Source organism: Kryptolebias marmoratus, linkage group LG11, assembly GCF_001649575.2.
Source record: "Kryptolebias marmoratus isolate JLee-2015 linkage group LG11, ASM164957v2, whole genome shotgun sequence".
NCBI lineage: Eukaryota > Metazoa > Chordata > Actinopteri > Cyprinodontiformes > Rivulidae > Kryptolebias > Kryptolebias marmoratus.
Window position 1 is genome coordinate 4,611,570 of NC_051440.1, and position 16,392 is coordinate 4,627,961.

The window sequence follows — 16,392 nt, forward strand, 5'->3', positions numbered from 1 at the left end:
ATTTTCAATGTAATGGATTTCAGAGTTACAAGCTGGAAAAACACGTCTCATTTCAGTGAACAGTGGAAGAAACCCACGTTGTGGCCTCCATTTCACTGAACATCATACAGACAAGCAGACAAACGAGGCTCAAACTCATTCTGTGTTCAAACCAGCCTGAAGCTCTGGTTTCTCCTCTCTTTCATCTGCGATCTGGAAATCAGTTTCAGCGAAATGCCTCAAAAGATTTCTCAGTTTTTAAAGCTCCATCCACACTAATAATTTAAAAAGCCGAGATTTTATGCTGTATTTGCACACACACACACATTCTATTGTGGGTTTTAAAAACATCTAACTGGACTTCAGAGCTTTTCAGAAACAAATGCTGTAGCTTTTTTAGCACTCTGTTCCCTAAAACTCAAACAACAATGGAGCTGTTTTTTAAAACCGTTATTTTTATATATATATATATATATATATATATATATATATTTTATATTTTGTCTTTCTTTATCCTGACCTGAAATGGTAATAACTTAGAGGAAATTGTAAACTGTATGAAAGTTTTGGGAGACTTTTAAGCCAAGATAAGAACGTTCTTTCTCTATATTTTAATGTAGATATTCTCGCCACCGAGGGGCAGGGGCACAAGTATTTCAGCATTTTGTTAAATTAGCAAAATAGAAAAAAAATATAAACCTAGAAAAATGTATTAATTTAAAAACATATTCAGAGTGTAGATGGGGCGCAAAATTTACCTTGGACAGGAGAGTCATGCTCAAGTGGATTGGCTGAGGATGAGTTTCGACACATGAAATGATTATCTTACATTTTTAAATAAATTTAAAGGAAGCATCTATGCTGATAAAACACTTTTAATGCTCCAATTAGAAAAGTGAGCTGTAACTATTAGAAGAGAGAAAAAAAACACAACATCAGTGATGCCATTTGTAACCCATCACATTCAGCTGACCTCTGCATCTAATGATGGTTTTGTTGCAGGGATGTCTCTCATTGTAATACCTGTTATTTCAGCTCCATGTCTTATAAAGCAATCAAGGATTTATAAATAGAGAAGTGTGATCAGGGGTCTGTTTGCATGCCTCTTTGTGTGCTTGATTAAAGGAGTTTAGATAGCCGGGCTGGCCCCCTCCAGCTGTAACCTGTTTTATAATCAAGATCTTTTCAGAGATGTTGCCTCTGAAGGCTGTTAGTATCGCTAAACTTTAAGCCGAGCTAAAAGTGAACATGCTGCACCGCTCTTTGTTGACCACTGACCTGATTTTGTCCTTTTGTTCATTTCATCTCTGGTCCAACTCTCCACTCACCTCGATTACCCTCCGTGTCTCTGCTGCCAATACCTGCTTTAGTTTTACCATGTTGGGGCCCAAACCCTGCTCAGCTGTCGGACCACCTCCCTTCACAAAAAAAACAAAAAAAAACAGTTTCTACCTCCAGGCGGACTCTTCTTGTTGGGCCTGCTTCTGCGTCACTTGCTGCCGAATCCAAGACCGGAACAAAATGGATTCATGATGTGTTGACTTGGAAGAAAACACAACATGACATCAGCATAAATCAAGAAGTGCATCTGTCAAACATGGCGGTAGGAGTATCATGGTTTGGCTTATTGCTTCCTCTGGGCCGAGGCATCTTGCCAACTTCATTAGAGTGATAAATTCTTAATCAGTTCTTCTGTCTGTGAACTGAAACTCAAAAACCAGTAACCCTGCAGACAACGATGATATTAGATTGAACCCGATTTAATTTGTTCTCTTTCGTTTTTAGCCCCATCCCTACGGTTCACACATTCACCACACAGGTAAGAGTGTCCCAATCCCTTTTTGTAATGTAAAGCAAAAATAATGAGGTTTCTTGCTCTTAAATAATTAGATTTTTGGGGTTCACACTTTTAAACAAAGTTAGCCACTTGTAGCTGTGGTTAAATGTAGTTAAAATTCAAAAAACTTACCAATATAAGTACTTTTCTTTTAAACCTTGTTTACTGGGACAAACAAATGTAACATATTTTGTTGTATTCCAATCTCAATGATCCTTGAAAAAAGAAAAGCCTGAAATGGTAAAAACCCTGTCATATTTCTCCAGAAAAAGCACTCAACTGTCTAAACAAACACTGTGACGTATAGTTCAACGTGTTTTGTTGTGCGTATTGTTATTTCTCCCTAACAACCATAAAAAATGAAGTCATTTGTAAAATCTGTTTCAGGACTGACAACTAGTTAAATACACCATGTACAGGAATGTTGTGTCTGTAGAAGGAATGATGGCAAATCGGCTCCTTGAAGGGGTGTTTCATGTTTTTAGTGGAATGTTTTATTTCCTGCCAAGGGTAGGTGTAGGTGGGTGAGAATGGGTAACTACAAAACATCTACAGCAGGTCTTTATTTCAAGTCCTTCTATAATGTTTCTATTATTCCAACAGGAACATTTATTAACACTAACATTCCTAAAAAATGAACTAAAACATCTCTAAGTGGATATACTGATAACAAAATTCCATAAAGTTTTGTCTTTTCTGTATGTAAACTACAGCCAATAAAAGGCCAAATATTATTTTGCCTGTTTGGATTTCATTTGTCTGACATTTAAGTGAAGAATATAGGTAACAGTAAGTGGCTCAGAATCTTTTAGGCATTAATTATAAACAAATTAATGGTGTTTTTTAAAGGTTTGCTGGAAAATTGAGAGAAACTAAAGAATAAGATGCTCTAAATATATTCTATTTTCAAACTACGGAGTGAAAAATGTATAAAAATGTATATTTTTCTCAGTCATTTCAGATTTTTACTCAGTTAAATGTAATAAACGTGTTGTTGCTTAAGTACAACTTGTCTTTGCCTGCAAGTCAAGACAGGACTGTAACAAGTGGATTTGAACTTCTGGCGGAGTAAGAAACAAAACATGCTGGTTCAAACAGTATTTCAGATTTTTAAAATTTCTTTTAATAAACTGCAACTTCAACCAGTTGTTCCCAAAGTTGGAGGTGTGAAACACAGAGAAAGGAGGTGTTGAGAAGATCCACAGAAATCAAATTAACTTTAAATTGATTGTCGGTGACGTAATTAGCATTAACTGTTAGAAAGAGATAAAAAAAGAGTGGTCATGAATGGACAAAAGATAATTGAGGAGACTCCTTAAATGGTTCATTTGCATTGTTTGTATATTTGAACTATCAGTAGTCAGGGGCAAAAGTCTGCAGCTTTTGGTTTGTGGCTTAAAAGCAGAAAAGTTTGGGAACGCCTGAATTAGACATTAGATCTGCCCTTACATTTTTGTCAAACCATATTTATTGTTGCATATCAGAAGTAGGGATCAATTCCTGGAATTAAGAGGATCAAAATGATCCCTCCCAGTTACTTTCCAGGATCCAGAGATCTTCATCCGTCCATGAGGACTACCAGAAATGTCCTCTGAAAGCGGCGAGACTACAGTTACAGTTGTCAGGGCAGGATCGGCACAATGGGTTTAGTCAGTGTTGACCTTCGAGTAACCCCCCGGTGTAGGAGGGGGGCCAAGACAGGAAAGAGATATATAGATGCAGGAGAGGAAAGAAAGTCCAAACAAAAGAGAGAGGGAACAACGAGCGAGGGCCAGAAAGGGGAGGGAGAGAAAATAGGATAAAGAAAAAATAAAAAAGAAACAGAGAGAGGTGTGAGGGAAAGAAAAAGGAACTTCTGGGACACAGACAGAGAGAAAAAGGGGGGCTTGTTTTCCCCTTTCCCTCCAGTCCCTCTGGCTTTTAACAGTGAGGCAGCTCTTTGAAGAGAAAGTGTGCAGTGCTGTACCTCCACCGTCAGAGCAGGCAGACTAACCTGAACACCAGGCACCGGGCTGAGACCCCGACAGGACGCAGGCATGAACGACGTCAAGCTGGCTCTTCTGGGGAGCCAGGGGGCCGGGAAATCAGGTGAGTCCTCCAGCTACCACAGGCATTCAGAAAAAAAAGTCTTCATTACTAAATGTCTTCTGGTGTTCTGGATGTACAAAACCAGAAAGTTGAGCTCTCACTCCTCAAACCTGCATGTTCTTTAACAGCCCCTAGGTTAGTTTAAACTAAAACATGTTGCAAATTTCCTTATTTGTTTTATCAAAATCTGATTCTAATGCATTAGTATGTTACATAACATGTCTCTGATGGGTTAAAATACTAAAGAAAAATCAACCATTAGGATTTTCTGACTAACGTAAAGACTTTTTACTGCTTGATTACTCATCACTTTATGACTTCAAGGGAACAAAATGTACCTAAATGGTAATTTAACACCAAGTTTTAGGGTGAAGGAGTGCTGAGATTTTACTTTATTTGCTCCAAAATCCCAACTCAAAGATGCTCTTTTCTCTGTGATGTGCTCTCGAAGAAAAAAAAAGCCATCTTGTTGAAGAAACATGAGCAAAAATATTGTATTTATTCGAAAAATTACTATGCAAATAACCATATGAATTACTGCTGGTTAACTGAGTAGAAATTAATAATGTAGTACCTGACTAATGATCATAACTGCTCAGGTTGACACAATAATATTGATCTGGTCTCTGATTAAATTAACAGGACATCCAGCACAAGCTTGAATATATCTGCAGAAACAGTCTGACCCACAGGTGTGTCTCTTTACAGTAGGACCCTGTTTCCTATATTTCAGGAGACCAATGAGCATCTGTAAACACACTGAAACCTTCGACTCGTAATCAAAACTGGGACTCTGTCGTCAGGATAGCATGTCGATATGTTGCCTTCATAGAAAACCACAGTTGCATGCAGTACTTTTTTTCCTTATGTTTATTTCTTTGTTTTATTTACTGAGACCTACACCTGAGTTTAACCCTAGTATGTATTCAAAATTATCCCTTCACCTGTTTTCAGTCGCAGATATTTTTTTATGTTCTGTTTGTTAATTGCTTTTCTGTGGTTAAATATGGACACAAAAATCCCATAAAACGTACTAGTACTATTATATAATAATCAATTTTATTTCGTGCTCCAAAAGTGTGTGTGTGTGTGTGTGTGTGTGTGTAGGGGGGGGGGGGTCTTCCTGTTGTTCATTAGGACTGAGCTAAAATAAGACATGTAATTGTGGTTTCTGGAACAGAAAACAGCTGCGTGTTTGATTTTTTTTTCATTGTTGCTATGAACCCTTAGCTTGTCATTTTCTTTATGTTCATATTTCTCAGCTCCTCAGGGTTTGGGATGTGTTTGACTTTGTCAAAGTTTTGTTCCCAGTAATTAAAACAATATGTACCAAAATACTCATCTTTGAGATGGGCTGATTTTGACCAGAACACAAGTCTTGATACATTCTCTTTTTTTACCCTACAGAAATTAGTCTTTTTTTTTTTATAGCTGGATGAAAGTTTCACTGAAGCTAAATGAAATAGAAGTTAATTTCATTGACATTTCAACGTTCAACTGAAAAGTAGATTTAAAATTGACCTTTATTTAGGGTTTGTACTCGCTAACAGCTCGACTAGCTGACTGTATTTGCTTGGACATAAAAGTTAGTTCTTTGACTAAAAAAGCCCAAAACTTAGCCTCATAGTCAACAATGCTGCTGATGCTTCAGAGTCAACAAGTATTTTTGTCACATTTTAATAAACTAATTGGCAAATCTGAGCCAAGTCAAGCTAAAGATCAATTGCTGCTTGGTTTTTTTTCTGTTTCTGAAACTGCAGCTTTGTGAAACCTGACATATATATTAAAAATGTAGGAGCAAAATGTTTGGATTTAAGTCTTTACGGTTGCCCCAGATCTATATAATCTGGGCTGTGTGGTGTTATGGTGAAGTCAGCCTTTGTTCTTGGTGAAAGGTTGAAAAATGGAAAACATGACGTGTTTGGATGCAGTTTTTCTGATAACTAGTTTTCACATCGTCATTGTTACCCAGATCGAGGCCAGATTCCATTTCCTAGCACAACCCCTACCCTACACCTGGGCCAACACCTACCCCTAGGCCCTTAATTAAGTTGCAAACAGTACTGGTTCCACTGTGACATGGGACACCCCTTAAAGAACACGATAAGCCACTGATTGTCGTCAATCTCTTTAGCATAGGAACATTATGCACATATATAGTACATAAAATCAACCCATCAACAGACTTTCCATATATTATTTTGTATGCTTCTTAGAGAAGAATGACAATAATATCAAACTTCAGAATACTCTAAAAATATATTAAAACGTTTTTTGACAAAATTATAGTTTCAATGGAGAATTTTGACACTATTTTGATCAGTTTTAATGCTTGTTCAGAATAACTGACAGAGATACCAACCATACTTTGATACACATCAAACTATGATTAGATTAATTTTCCAAAGGCTTTTACGTCAGTAACAATATATTCAACAGAGAAAATAACTTACCTTTGTGAGTTTTTACGCAAGTTTAGCTCACACTGTTTCATTTCTAAGCGAGAGATCTTTTGAAGAGCTGTCCTTTGGCAAGTTTGTTTTCGTCTCAAGGACTTCCTGGGACGGACTTTGTGGGCGTAACATAAATTTTCGGGGTCACATACGTTCCAGGCTGAGTGCCGACCTTTTTTTTTTGTGACGGAGAACTCGGGATTGCTGCTCAGTCTCAGCGATGATTGACTCTGAACTGTGCATTTTTACCAGAACAATAGGACGTCTCAATTCTCGCTGCCTGGCATGTGCGCCAGAGCTCTGGTGTTTGTTCGTGCATGCTTGCGCCCATTTATTAGGCTTTATGCTCTGGTTGTTGCTTTCAGTGGGCGTCTTGTTTTGCTCTTCAAACACATCAGTCTTTGTCCGGTGATGGCCTCCACAAGAATTATCACTTAGTTAACGTGCCACGAGCTGAAAGTTCTTTGTCTTTTTCTAAGTGCATGCATGATTAATTTATTGTAAACACAGCGCCTGCTTTTGCGTGTCCTCATGACTGAACTGTAATCTCTGTCCAACCCCTCTGGAGGCCCAACATCATTAAAGCTCAGCACTGGGAAGGCCAGCCCATGATTGAAACGGACCGTCTGTGGGACCAGAACCGGTCCAGTCTGTCTGTCAGTCAATTTTATGTGTAGCTCGCAGTGCTGAGGCAAACGGGGGGATATAACCAGTGAGTTAGCCAAATGTGCACACAGACCTTGCAGCGAAGCCATGAAGCCTCTTTCATGTGAGGCTTACGTTTCAGCACGCCGATCCCACAGTCTGTTGGCACTGGGAGAATAAACGAGGGCCTTCTATCTCCCCCCCCCCGTTGCCACCTGTGAGGAATGAGACTGCAGTCATGCCGTGATTGATATTGTTGTTTTTTATTTCATGTTTCCTCCAGCTGTCCTCGTGCGGTTCTTGACCAGACGATTCATTGGTGAATACGCCTCGAATGCCAGTAAGTGTTTCCAGATTTGGCAGAGCTTCACTCCGACGAGGCTTTGATTTTGGAGGAAATATGTTTATGCACAGACACCCCATGGTTGTTGCTCCTCGGGCACTTAAGAGTTTTGAAAATTTCAACCCTAGCATTCAAAGGCTTTTTATTTTTTTTTAAACTTACACATGAGAAACAAACCAAAACAGTTCTTCGACAGCCAGTTCTTCATTCATTTTTGTCTGTTTCAAATCTTTATTACAGATTCTCTGTATCATAAGAGGCTTTCAATTGATGGCAGGCAGCTGAATTTGGAGGTTTTTGACCCTTGCTCTCAGGTACAGGACAACTTCATCTAAACTTGTTTTTTTTTATTATTATTATTTTTGTGTGTGTGTGCGTGCTAAAAATACTTTATTTTGGAAAAGCCAAGGCAAGACTTTCCTGTTTTTAATTATTTTGTTTTTCCAGTTCATCTGGCAGACTGAAAATCTATCCAGCATGGGTTTTTGTTTATTTGTTTGTTGTGTTTTTGTAACTGAAAAACCATAACTACACGCGTGCACACACACACACACACATTTATCTGATTCCTGAGTGTCAAAGACCAAACCAGACCATAACTTGTATTCATTTCCTCTCTGCTACATTGTGGCTGATATAAAGTGTCTGCAAAGAGTTGGACAGAACTCTGGCTGCCTTTCAGGTTGCAGGGGAAGCTGCGTGTGACCCTGACCTTTAGTGAGCCGTGGTCATATATTTACTGGCACGTGTACAATCTCTGGTGCTCTTAGGATGGGGAATCCAGAGGGTTTATGAGAGTATCCCCAGGCGATTTATGCCGTGGTCTATTTCTCTGAAGAAAACAGGCCCGTAACTTTCCTTACTTCTCCTTCAACGAGACAAAAGAGCTGAGATGCCTTTTACTAGATGTTAGTATTTTACTGGAACAGCCGTAGCCTCAGCAGAACAAAAACCAGCCATTGTCTTTGCCAGTTGGACTCGCTGTAGCGCCACCCTCTCGTGAGGAACAGTGAGTTCATATCCTGCCTTTCTGACCTGGACTGCACAACCAAACTATGGAGTTAATAAAGAGAACAGGTTTGAACCGGTATTTACAGTCCCGTGCCTCATGTCTCTCTTTTTACGCCACTTATTTCTCCCCAAGGTCATAACGGTGCGCTCAGTCTTAGCCCGTATGTTTGATGAAGTGTTTGAATCTCCCTTTGAAATGCTTTCGAATATGTCAGAAAACACCTTCAGCGCTCCATTTATTTTTCGCTCGAGATCAAACATGCTGCAGTAAATCCGTCTCGATCTGATGTTCTTAAGAAAACAGTGGGTTTGTACTCACTGCACTGCAAAGTAAGCCAATTAGGTTTATCAAACGCTGCACAGGTGATATTATAATCAGCAAATCTTCCTTTTATGGGCAATGAATCTTAAGGATGCTACCTTCCCATTTGAATGAACTGAATTTATTGCACTAGAAATTTGTGTGAAACCCATCATCAGTTCAGAGTATTTCTATTCTGTAGCCTGAATAAAATTAATCTTTCTGATTCCAAAATTAAAGCACATGTCCTTTTTTTCTTGGGCAGGGCACTGAGGCCAGGTGTATACTGGAGGAGCCAGTGGACTGGGCAGACGGCTTTGTCGTGGTTTACAACATCAGTGACCTCAATTCTTTCATCGACGCCAAAAACATCCTGCGGCAAATCAGGGAGGCACGCACGGACAACTGCAAAGGGTTCGGAGAAACTCAATTGAACAAGCTCGGATACCAGATTGTGAATTGTTCTTAAAAATCTAACTACACTTTCACTAAATTTAAAGTACTTTGACAATTCAAAGCCACTTGATGCAATACTGGGGTGTTTGTGCGATTACATTCTAAACTTATACCAGACACAAGGTCTGTCCGGCATTATCAAAGTAAACCTTTTCACTGTATTTAATTATTTGTAATCTAAATGTTGACTTCTATAAGAATGGACAGACACAGCCTTTATGTCTGGGGCATTTGAGGTTTATTCTGTGTATTTAAAACGTTTTTTTTTTTTTTCTGTTATCTTCTGATTTTGGTGATCCTGAGGTGAAAAACACATCCTAAAAAGACAAGATTAACCAACATGAAAAACAAAAACTTAAAGGGCACAATATTGAAGAAAGTAAAGTGACTCATTAAAAACACAGATAAAATTAAATAAAAAATCAAAACATAGCAACAACATAAAATTAGCCAAATACAAAAAAAAAAGAAAACTACAGAAGCTTGGAAAATTATTTTCATAATGTTATCTCACCATAGGACTCACGTATTCTGTTTTCTTGAGATAAGGAGTTTATCTTATTATTTTAAGATAATGATGCCCATTTTCTGGCTATAACCCATTAATATATTTATTTCTGTTGATTGAAAGAAGCTCAATTTCTTGTGATAACCGGAAATAACTTTCAAGCTGCGATCAAAAGAAATAGGGCACTTCTTTATCAGCAATCAGGCTGGCAAATGATTCAGTCAAAGACCATCCATCACTGTTCAAAACCATGAATAATATAGCTCATCTCCACGTGTCATAAGAGTGAAACTAAATGATGAAACTGGGTGGAAAACAAGAAACACAAATGTTTGCGTCATAATCATAGGAGTGAGAATTTTTTGGCATCTCATGATCGGATTCTAATATGATTTAGAGGGCCAAGATGTGATTATAAAACGATTCTCAAAGCATCCTTAGTCACATTTGACATGTCCTAAGAAAAAAAAAAGTATATATATATATATATATATATATACACATTTTGCTCCACACTGCAGTATAAAACAGTTTTCATTCAAACAATATTTTGAGAACCAAATGCACCAAAGTAGTCAGTGTTCCCAACGCTTTATTTTTGGTCTCATTTTGGAATGTAGGAAATGTAGGAATGATCCTGTTCTCTTGTGGCTCCAAATAGCAAATATAATGTACAAGCCCTGGTTTGCAACCCCTGAATAAATCCTTCACAATAAAAGTTGCAGCGCGTTCGCTCGATGGTTCTCTCTGATTAGCAGCAGCAGTTACCACTGTCTGTTTTTTTCTTCTTCTCCCGGATGGAAACATGTGTACGCAACTTGTGTGATACTTACTTTTCAAAGCATGAGGAAACTGAAAACAGGATGTTTGATAAGACAAAACAAAACTTAATTAGAAAAATAAATTAAAATCCTAAATATGACTCAAACGCACCAAAACCCCTCCACCATAAAATGTGTGTAACAGTAAAAGTAAAACAATATGAAACATTACGTATACAGTCTTGCACATGTTAAATGTTGTCGTTTGCTCTTTTAAAATGACGTGTTTTGTAAGATTTTGTAGCATTTTTAAAAAATTTTAACCACTGCTCATTTTTCTTTTTTTGCCTAACCTTGTGCTCTTCACCATAGGGCCGAAACGGCGCCGCAAAATGTGACTGTCAGTGAAAAACGAAGCTTCTTCATAACAGCTGAAACTGTCAAAAGGTAACAGAAACTAATTCTGACGATGATCTTATAAATGATCGCAGCTCTCGGGCTGACCCTGTGAGAATACTTTAACATTGAAGCATAAATAAAGTACCTGCATGAAAAATCTAGCATCACTAATTTAGGTGTAAAAATGGACCCCAGCCTAAAACTTGACTTGCATTTCAACGCTGTGATTAAGTCCTCGTTTTTCAGTTGAGGCGGCTGTGAAAAATTCAGCCCCTCTATTTGAGACACCACCTGGAGACTCTGATCCATGCATTTATCACATCATGTCTGGATTATTGTAACTCTTTTTTGATAGGAGTTAGCCAGGCCTCCCTCTCTCGTCTACAGCTTGTGCAGAACGCTGCTGCACGTTTTTTAACTGATACAAACAAACGAGAGCACATGACTCCGGTTTTAGCCTCCCTTTGCTGGCTTCCTGTTCAGCTTAGAATCCTGTTTAAAATTCTCTTAAGTCTCTTAATGGTCTTACCCCTTGTTATTTGTCTGAGCTGCTTCACTCTTACGTGCCATTGGGTGCCCTTAGATCGGCTGACCAGATGCTTTTGACTGTCGCGAAGACATTTTATACGTCCAGAGGAGACCAAGCCTTTGTAGTTCTGGCTCCTAAAGAGTGGAATGAGGTGCTGCTGCAGGTCAGGCAGGCTCCATCTTTAGTGGTTTTTAAAACTCGCTTAAAAACACACTTTTTCTCCTTGGCTTTTAACCCAGAGTGAGTTATCGTCCATGTCTTAATTGTTACCTTTTTAACTTGTACTATTTTAAAGATTTTCTGTAGCCACTTTTGTTGTATTACTGTTCTCTCTTACAGTATTTTGTACGGCACTTTGGTTGGCTGTTACGTTGTTTTTTTAAGTGCTTTCGAAAAAAGGTGATATGGTATGGTATAAAAGCAGAGGAATAATTAACATGGCTTCCAAACCCAGGCTGAGTGAAAACCTGGCAAAAAAAGACAGCAGAAAAAACAAAGTGTCCTCATTTCTTTGAGGCTGAACAGGGATCTTTGTGCAGGTTTGAGGAGGAGGAATGCTGCAAGTCCTGCCCGAGCCTTCTGATTAATGATTCATGATGACGAGTGAGGGGTTCACTGCAAACACACAGGCATCTGCAGAATCTGACATGCTGAAAAAAAAAATAGGCCATCTGCATCTGTCGGGCTGCCCTGTCTGTGCCAAGACATCGTGCAGAATGAGAGGGAAGAGGTGTGCAGCGTGGTGTTAGGGAGTACGAGGAGATCAGTTACTTCTAGTTGAGATAAGAGGAGCTGATAGTGAATTATTTGTATGTTATGACGATAGAAAACACACGTTTTACACTCAGAAGGGACAGATTTGTATCCCGGAGTAGAACTATTCTGAAGATATTTTCAAATAGGGAGAAAATATATAGAAAAACAGCATTTCTCAGAAAGATGCCAATTAAATTCAACTTCGGCCCCCCGCTTTCTCGTCCTTCCACACTGATGTTTCTTCTTGCTTCAGGGAGGTGGAGGTTCCTGTGTGTCTGGTGGGCAACAAGCAGGACCTGTGCCACGCCCGGCAGGTGCTGGAGGAGGAAGGACGCTGCCTGGCGCAGGAGAACCACTGTCACTTCCAGGAGGTCTCAGCGGCGGAGAGCTACCAGGACATCGCTAACCTCTTCACGCAGCTCATCCGGCAGGTGATGGAGCACCTGAAGTACCGGGCCGACCGGCGGCGCTACAGCGGCTCCAAGTCCATGGCCAAGCTCATCAACAATATGTTTGGCAAACGAAGGAAGTCGGTGTGATGACCTCAGCCGACGTCAGCGGGAAGGGGGCGGGGACCGACATGTTGCTTTTTGTACAAACTCATCAGAACTATTGATTACAAAGAAGGCGACTCTGGGTTCATGTTGTTGTGGACGGCCAGAGGGTGTTTATAATGTCTGTAGACTTTTTTTGTAAAAGCTTTGAGTTACGGCAACTTATTTACAACAAGCTAGTTGCTTCACAAAGCAGACTGCTGTTAACCAGCGCTGAAGTATACACAGCGGCAAAGCTTTAGAAACTATGCTTTCTAACTAAAATGTTTATTTTCAAGACATATTTCTCAAAAAGCTGTTCAACTCAGACCTTTCTTCCCATACTTTAGTTGGGCCTCCTTCACACTGGATGATGACCTCACCGCAATGTTTGAAAATCAGACCGGGATGGTCTTTGGTCTCTGATATGTGTGACAGAACGTGATCGATCCCGTTCGGTCTAAGTAGGCGCAAAACTTCCTTAGTAACGTTGTGGTGGCTTATTGTCATGGTGGCACCGAAGCATGGTAGCAATAGGGGGATGCTCATTTGTGACTTGGGGCCTGCATTTACCAGCGAAGTTTGCTCGTTGGGAATTTGAAACGACACTGGCCATGCTAGCCTAATGCCTAGGCTACGATCATGTTTGTGACAAGGTCATAGAAGCCATGATACACGCGTTGTGCCAGCATGGCATGATCTACTAGCACGTAGCTAGTACTACATTAGAAGAAGAGGTCCAGCTGCTTTTGAACAAAACTCTCCATAACACTGGGCCTCATCAGAAACAGTTAGCTGTCCAACAGCCTTTACTGCTCCCATGTGTCCTTCCATTTTAATAAAGACTCATAATTTACCTTTTTATGTAGTCAGATCATTTTCCACCATGTGGAGCCATATTAGACACACTAATGTGGACAATTAAAATGGCTCCTTTTTGACTATGAAGCCAGTTTGGTACAGTTCTTCATAGCTTTCATGCAGATATTATGGAATCGTTTTATTCAAATAACATTTCAGTCCCATTGAACAGATTTTTTTTTTTACTATTTATGTATTCATGCTGTCATTCTTTTTTGTATATTTACATGTAACCAAGCATGAATACGAACTTAATAAAATTAAAACCTGGAACTAACACATACCAGTTAAAAGGGATATCCTGGTCATTTTGAAGTTTTGTGTCAAAGTTAGGAACGATTAGTGTCCTACCTGTTGTAGATACCTCATTAAACGAAGGCAGACTGGAGAAACAGTTTACAGAGATAGACGAGCTAACAGCTAGTCAGAACGCAGTCAACACTAAGGTGGATTGCTGCCGCCTTAAAAACAGCTTCAATGACATTTTTTTATTAGCAGTTCAAGCTATTTCACAGCAGCAGCTAGCTGTAACACTTCCAGCACAACCTTGGGCCAATTCTGGTGAGAATTTCAAAATATTTCCACTGAAATAACCATGAAAGACAGTGTAAGGATTCAAAGAACAGCGTTTTCATGAACCACTATGGAATTTTGAATGGAACTTCTTTTTAAACAGCAGCAATCCACTTTAAATATGAAAATTTGTGGACGAGCAATCAATACGTTGAGAGCGGGATCACTCCTGAGTCAGAATGCTGCCAAATCTTTTATTGTGGTGTATTCAAATCTTATTATTTAAACCTTTACATCTCCATCAGTTTTACATTACATGGTCAGTCCAGCAAAAATATCAAGAAATTCCTGATGGAAGGGCTTCAGAATGCACCAGATTGTTACAGGTAGCTACTGCTGTTATTTGTGTTTGAAGAATTATATAAATAACCATATATTAAGAAACTGACATAGGCATAAAGATGTATGAAATACCATTTTGCATAAATTACTATGAAATGTGGGACACATTTTGGTCGCTAGCTTGTCAAGCCTGTCAAAACCCAGGTTGTTCAAAGAGCTATTTGCAACAGGTAAGATATTATTTGTTCATAACTTTTCCACAGAACCCCACTTCAAAAGTGTCTTTAAGGACATGAACTCAGACAACGCTGAAATATGTTTTTTCTACACTCAAGTTATGTAACACAAAGAATGCACCACACGGCATGATAAATGTGTTCCTATATAAAGTGTTTGGAGATGAATGTTCTTTTCATAAGTACTTTCAAAACATTGGCTGTTCTGGAGGAAATTAAAGCCAAACATTGTATAATAGGATGGCTGCTTTAGTTCTTCTGGGGGGAGGGGGAGTTGCACAGATGCTTGAAGCTAAACATTAATTTGATGAACATGAGAGGAGGCTTTACGTGCAGGCCTTCTGAGAGGAGGAATTTCCTGTGTGTTTGTGCTAAGAATAGCAGGAGAGGCATCTGAAAACGTGATGAATCCACCTGGATTTTCAAAAACAAATTGATGTGTCTGAGCATTTCCACTGGAGGGCAGTACAGATTTTCAAACCTCACGATCAGACAGCTTAGGCTCTAATGGGTTCCTGCTCATGCTGCTTGATGAATTACTGGACAGAACAGGAGAACAGCTGAATTGACCTTTTTCGAGCAGACATTTTGACTTTCAGTAAATAAAACACAGGTGCATCAAAATGGCTGGGTTTCACTTGGGGGAAAAAAAAAGGATATTCAGGTTGAGTCTGACCCTGAAAGCTGCTTCACTCCAGTGACGATCTGGGACATAAAAAGGAACTGAGCCAAAACATTTCAAAAATCTAAATGAAATGCTGATTTATTGGTCAATTATATTCGGGCATGAGAGGACTTTGACTTGGATTTTTGGGAATAGTGTCACGCAGGCTTGGACCGAGTTTCCTCATAAAGTCATTGTTTATATTTGGATAAATTAGGAATAAAAAGGTGACCACAAACAGAATAAAACAACGATAAAGGAAGAGAAAACATGCAAAATTAAAGGGCTGGTGTTCTTTAAAGAAATGCATATCACCCAATGCCTTTCATGCCAGAGTTTTAGACAAAGATCATCTTATAATGAGAAGGCACAAAGTTAAAGCTATTTTGGTCAAACCTTGTAAAAGATGGTGTACTCAATATCCTGCACAGTTGCAAGATCTTGTGAGATGTGTTAGCTTTAACAGTACACATTCAATTTGAGCTCAATGTCTAAAACTATTTTCTTAAACCATTTTTGTGTTGGTTAAGGTCTGTTAGCTGTGGTAGCCATCTTAAACTGGGTTGTCTCCTAAAGTTAATCAGTTCTGCACATACATCCAACGATTCCTTTCTGAAAGTTTTACTAAAATCTGTACATACAGACAGGGTTGGCTTTAAAAGTTTTAAGCATTCAGAGAATGTGTTAGGGATGACTGCCAGCTACTACCACGCTAAACTTTAGCTCAGTCTCTGTAAAACGGCCTGAGTTCAGTCACGTTTGTCACTAAAGTCACTTTACTGTGGCGGCCATCTTGAATTGGACTGATCAGCTGTAGATGTTCGTCCAGTGATTACTGTCTGAGAGTTTCATTATAATTCAGCCAGTGGTTTATGAGATATTTTGCTAACATCAAAACGTCAGCATTTTGTCAGCTTTGATTATATCAAAAATAACAACAAAAACAAAAAAAATCACTGTTGGGTTTTTAGAGAAGAAAGATCAGGCAGTAGCTGCATTAGCATCTTTCAACAGTTTTTCAGAAATTTTCTAGTGTTAAATTATTTAAAAAAAAATTATAATGGTGCCACTTCTTAAAAGTATTAAAGCTTTGCAAACAGGTTGTTCATAAGTTTCTAAATAATTTCTAAAAGACTGTTCGTACACTGAAGCAAGCTCAGGTGCTATCTTTTTTTAT

General features: G+C 39.0%; 1 protein-coding gene across 1 annotated transcript; it reads left to right on the top strand.

Annotated features, from left to right (window-relative positions):
• The first annotated feature begins 3,320 nt into the window (after window positions 1-3,320).
• Window positions 3,321-14,792, top strand: rerglb (RERG/RAS-like b). Its single transcript, XM_017436804.3, has 6 exons — window positions 3,321-3,904; window positions 7,286-7,342; window positions 7,586-7,659; window positions 8,923-9,071; window positions 10,755-10,829; window positions 12,320-14,792. Exons 1-6 carry the CDS (start codon window positions 3,853-3,855, stop codon window positions 12,603-12,605), a joined length of 693 nt encoding a protein of 230 aa, XP_017292293.1. The 5' UTR covers window positions 3,321-3,852; the 3' UTR covers window positions 12,606-14,792.
• The last annotated feature ends 1,600 nt before the right edge of the window (window positions 14,793-16,392 follow it).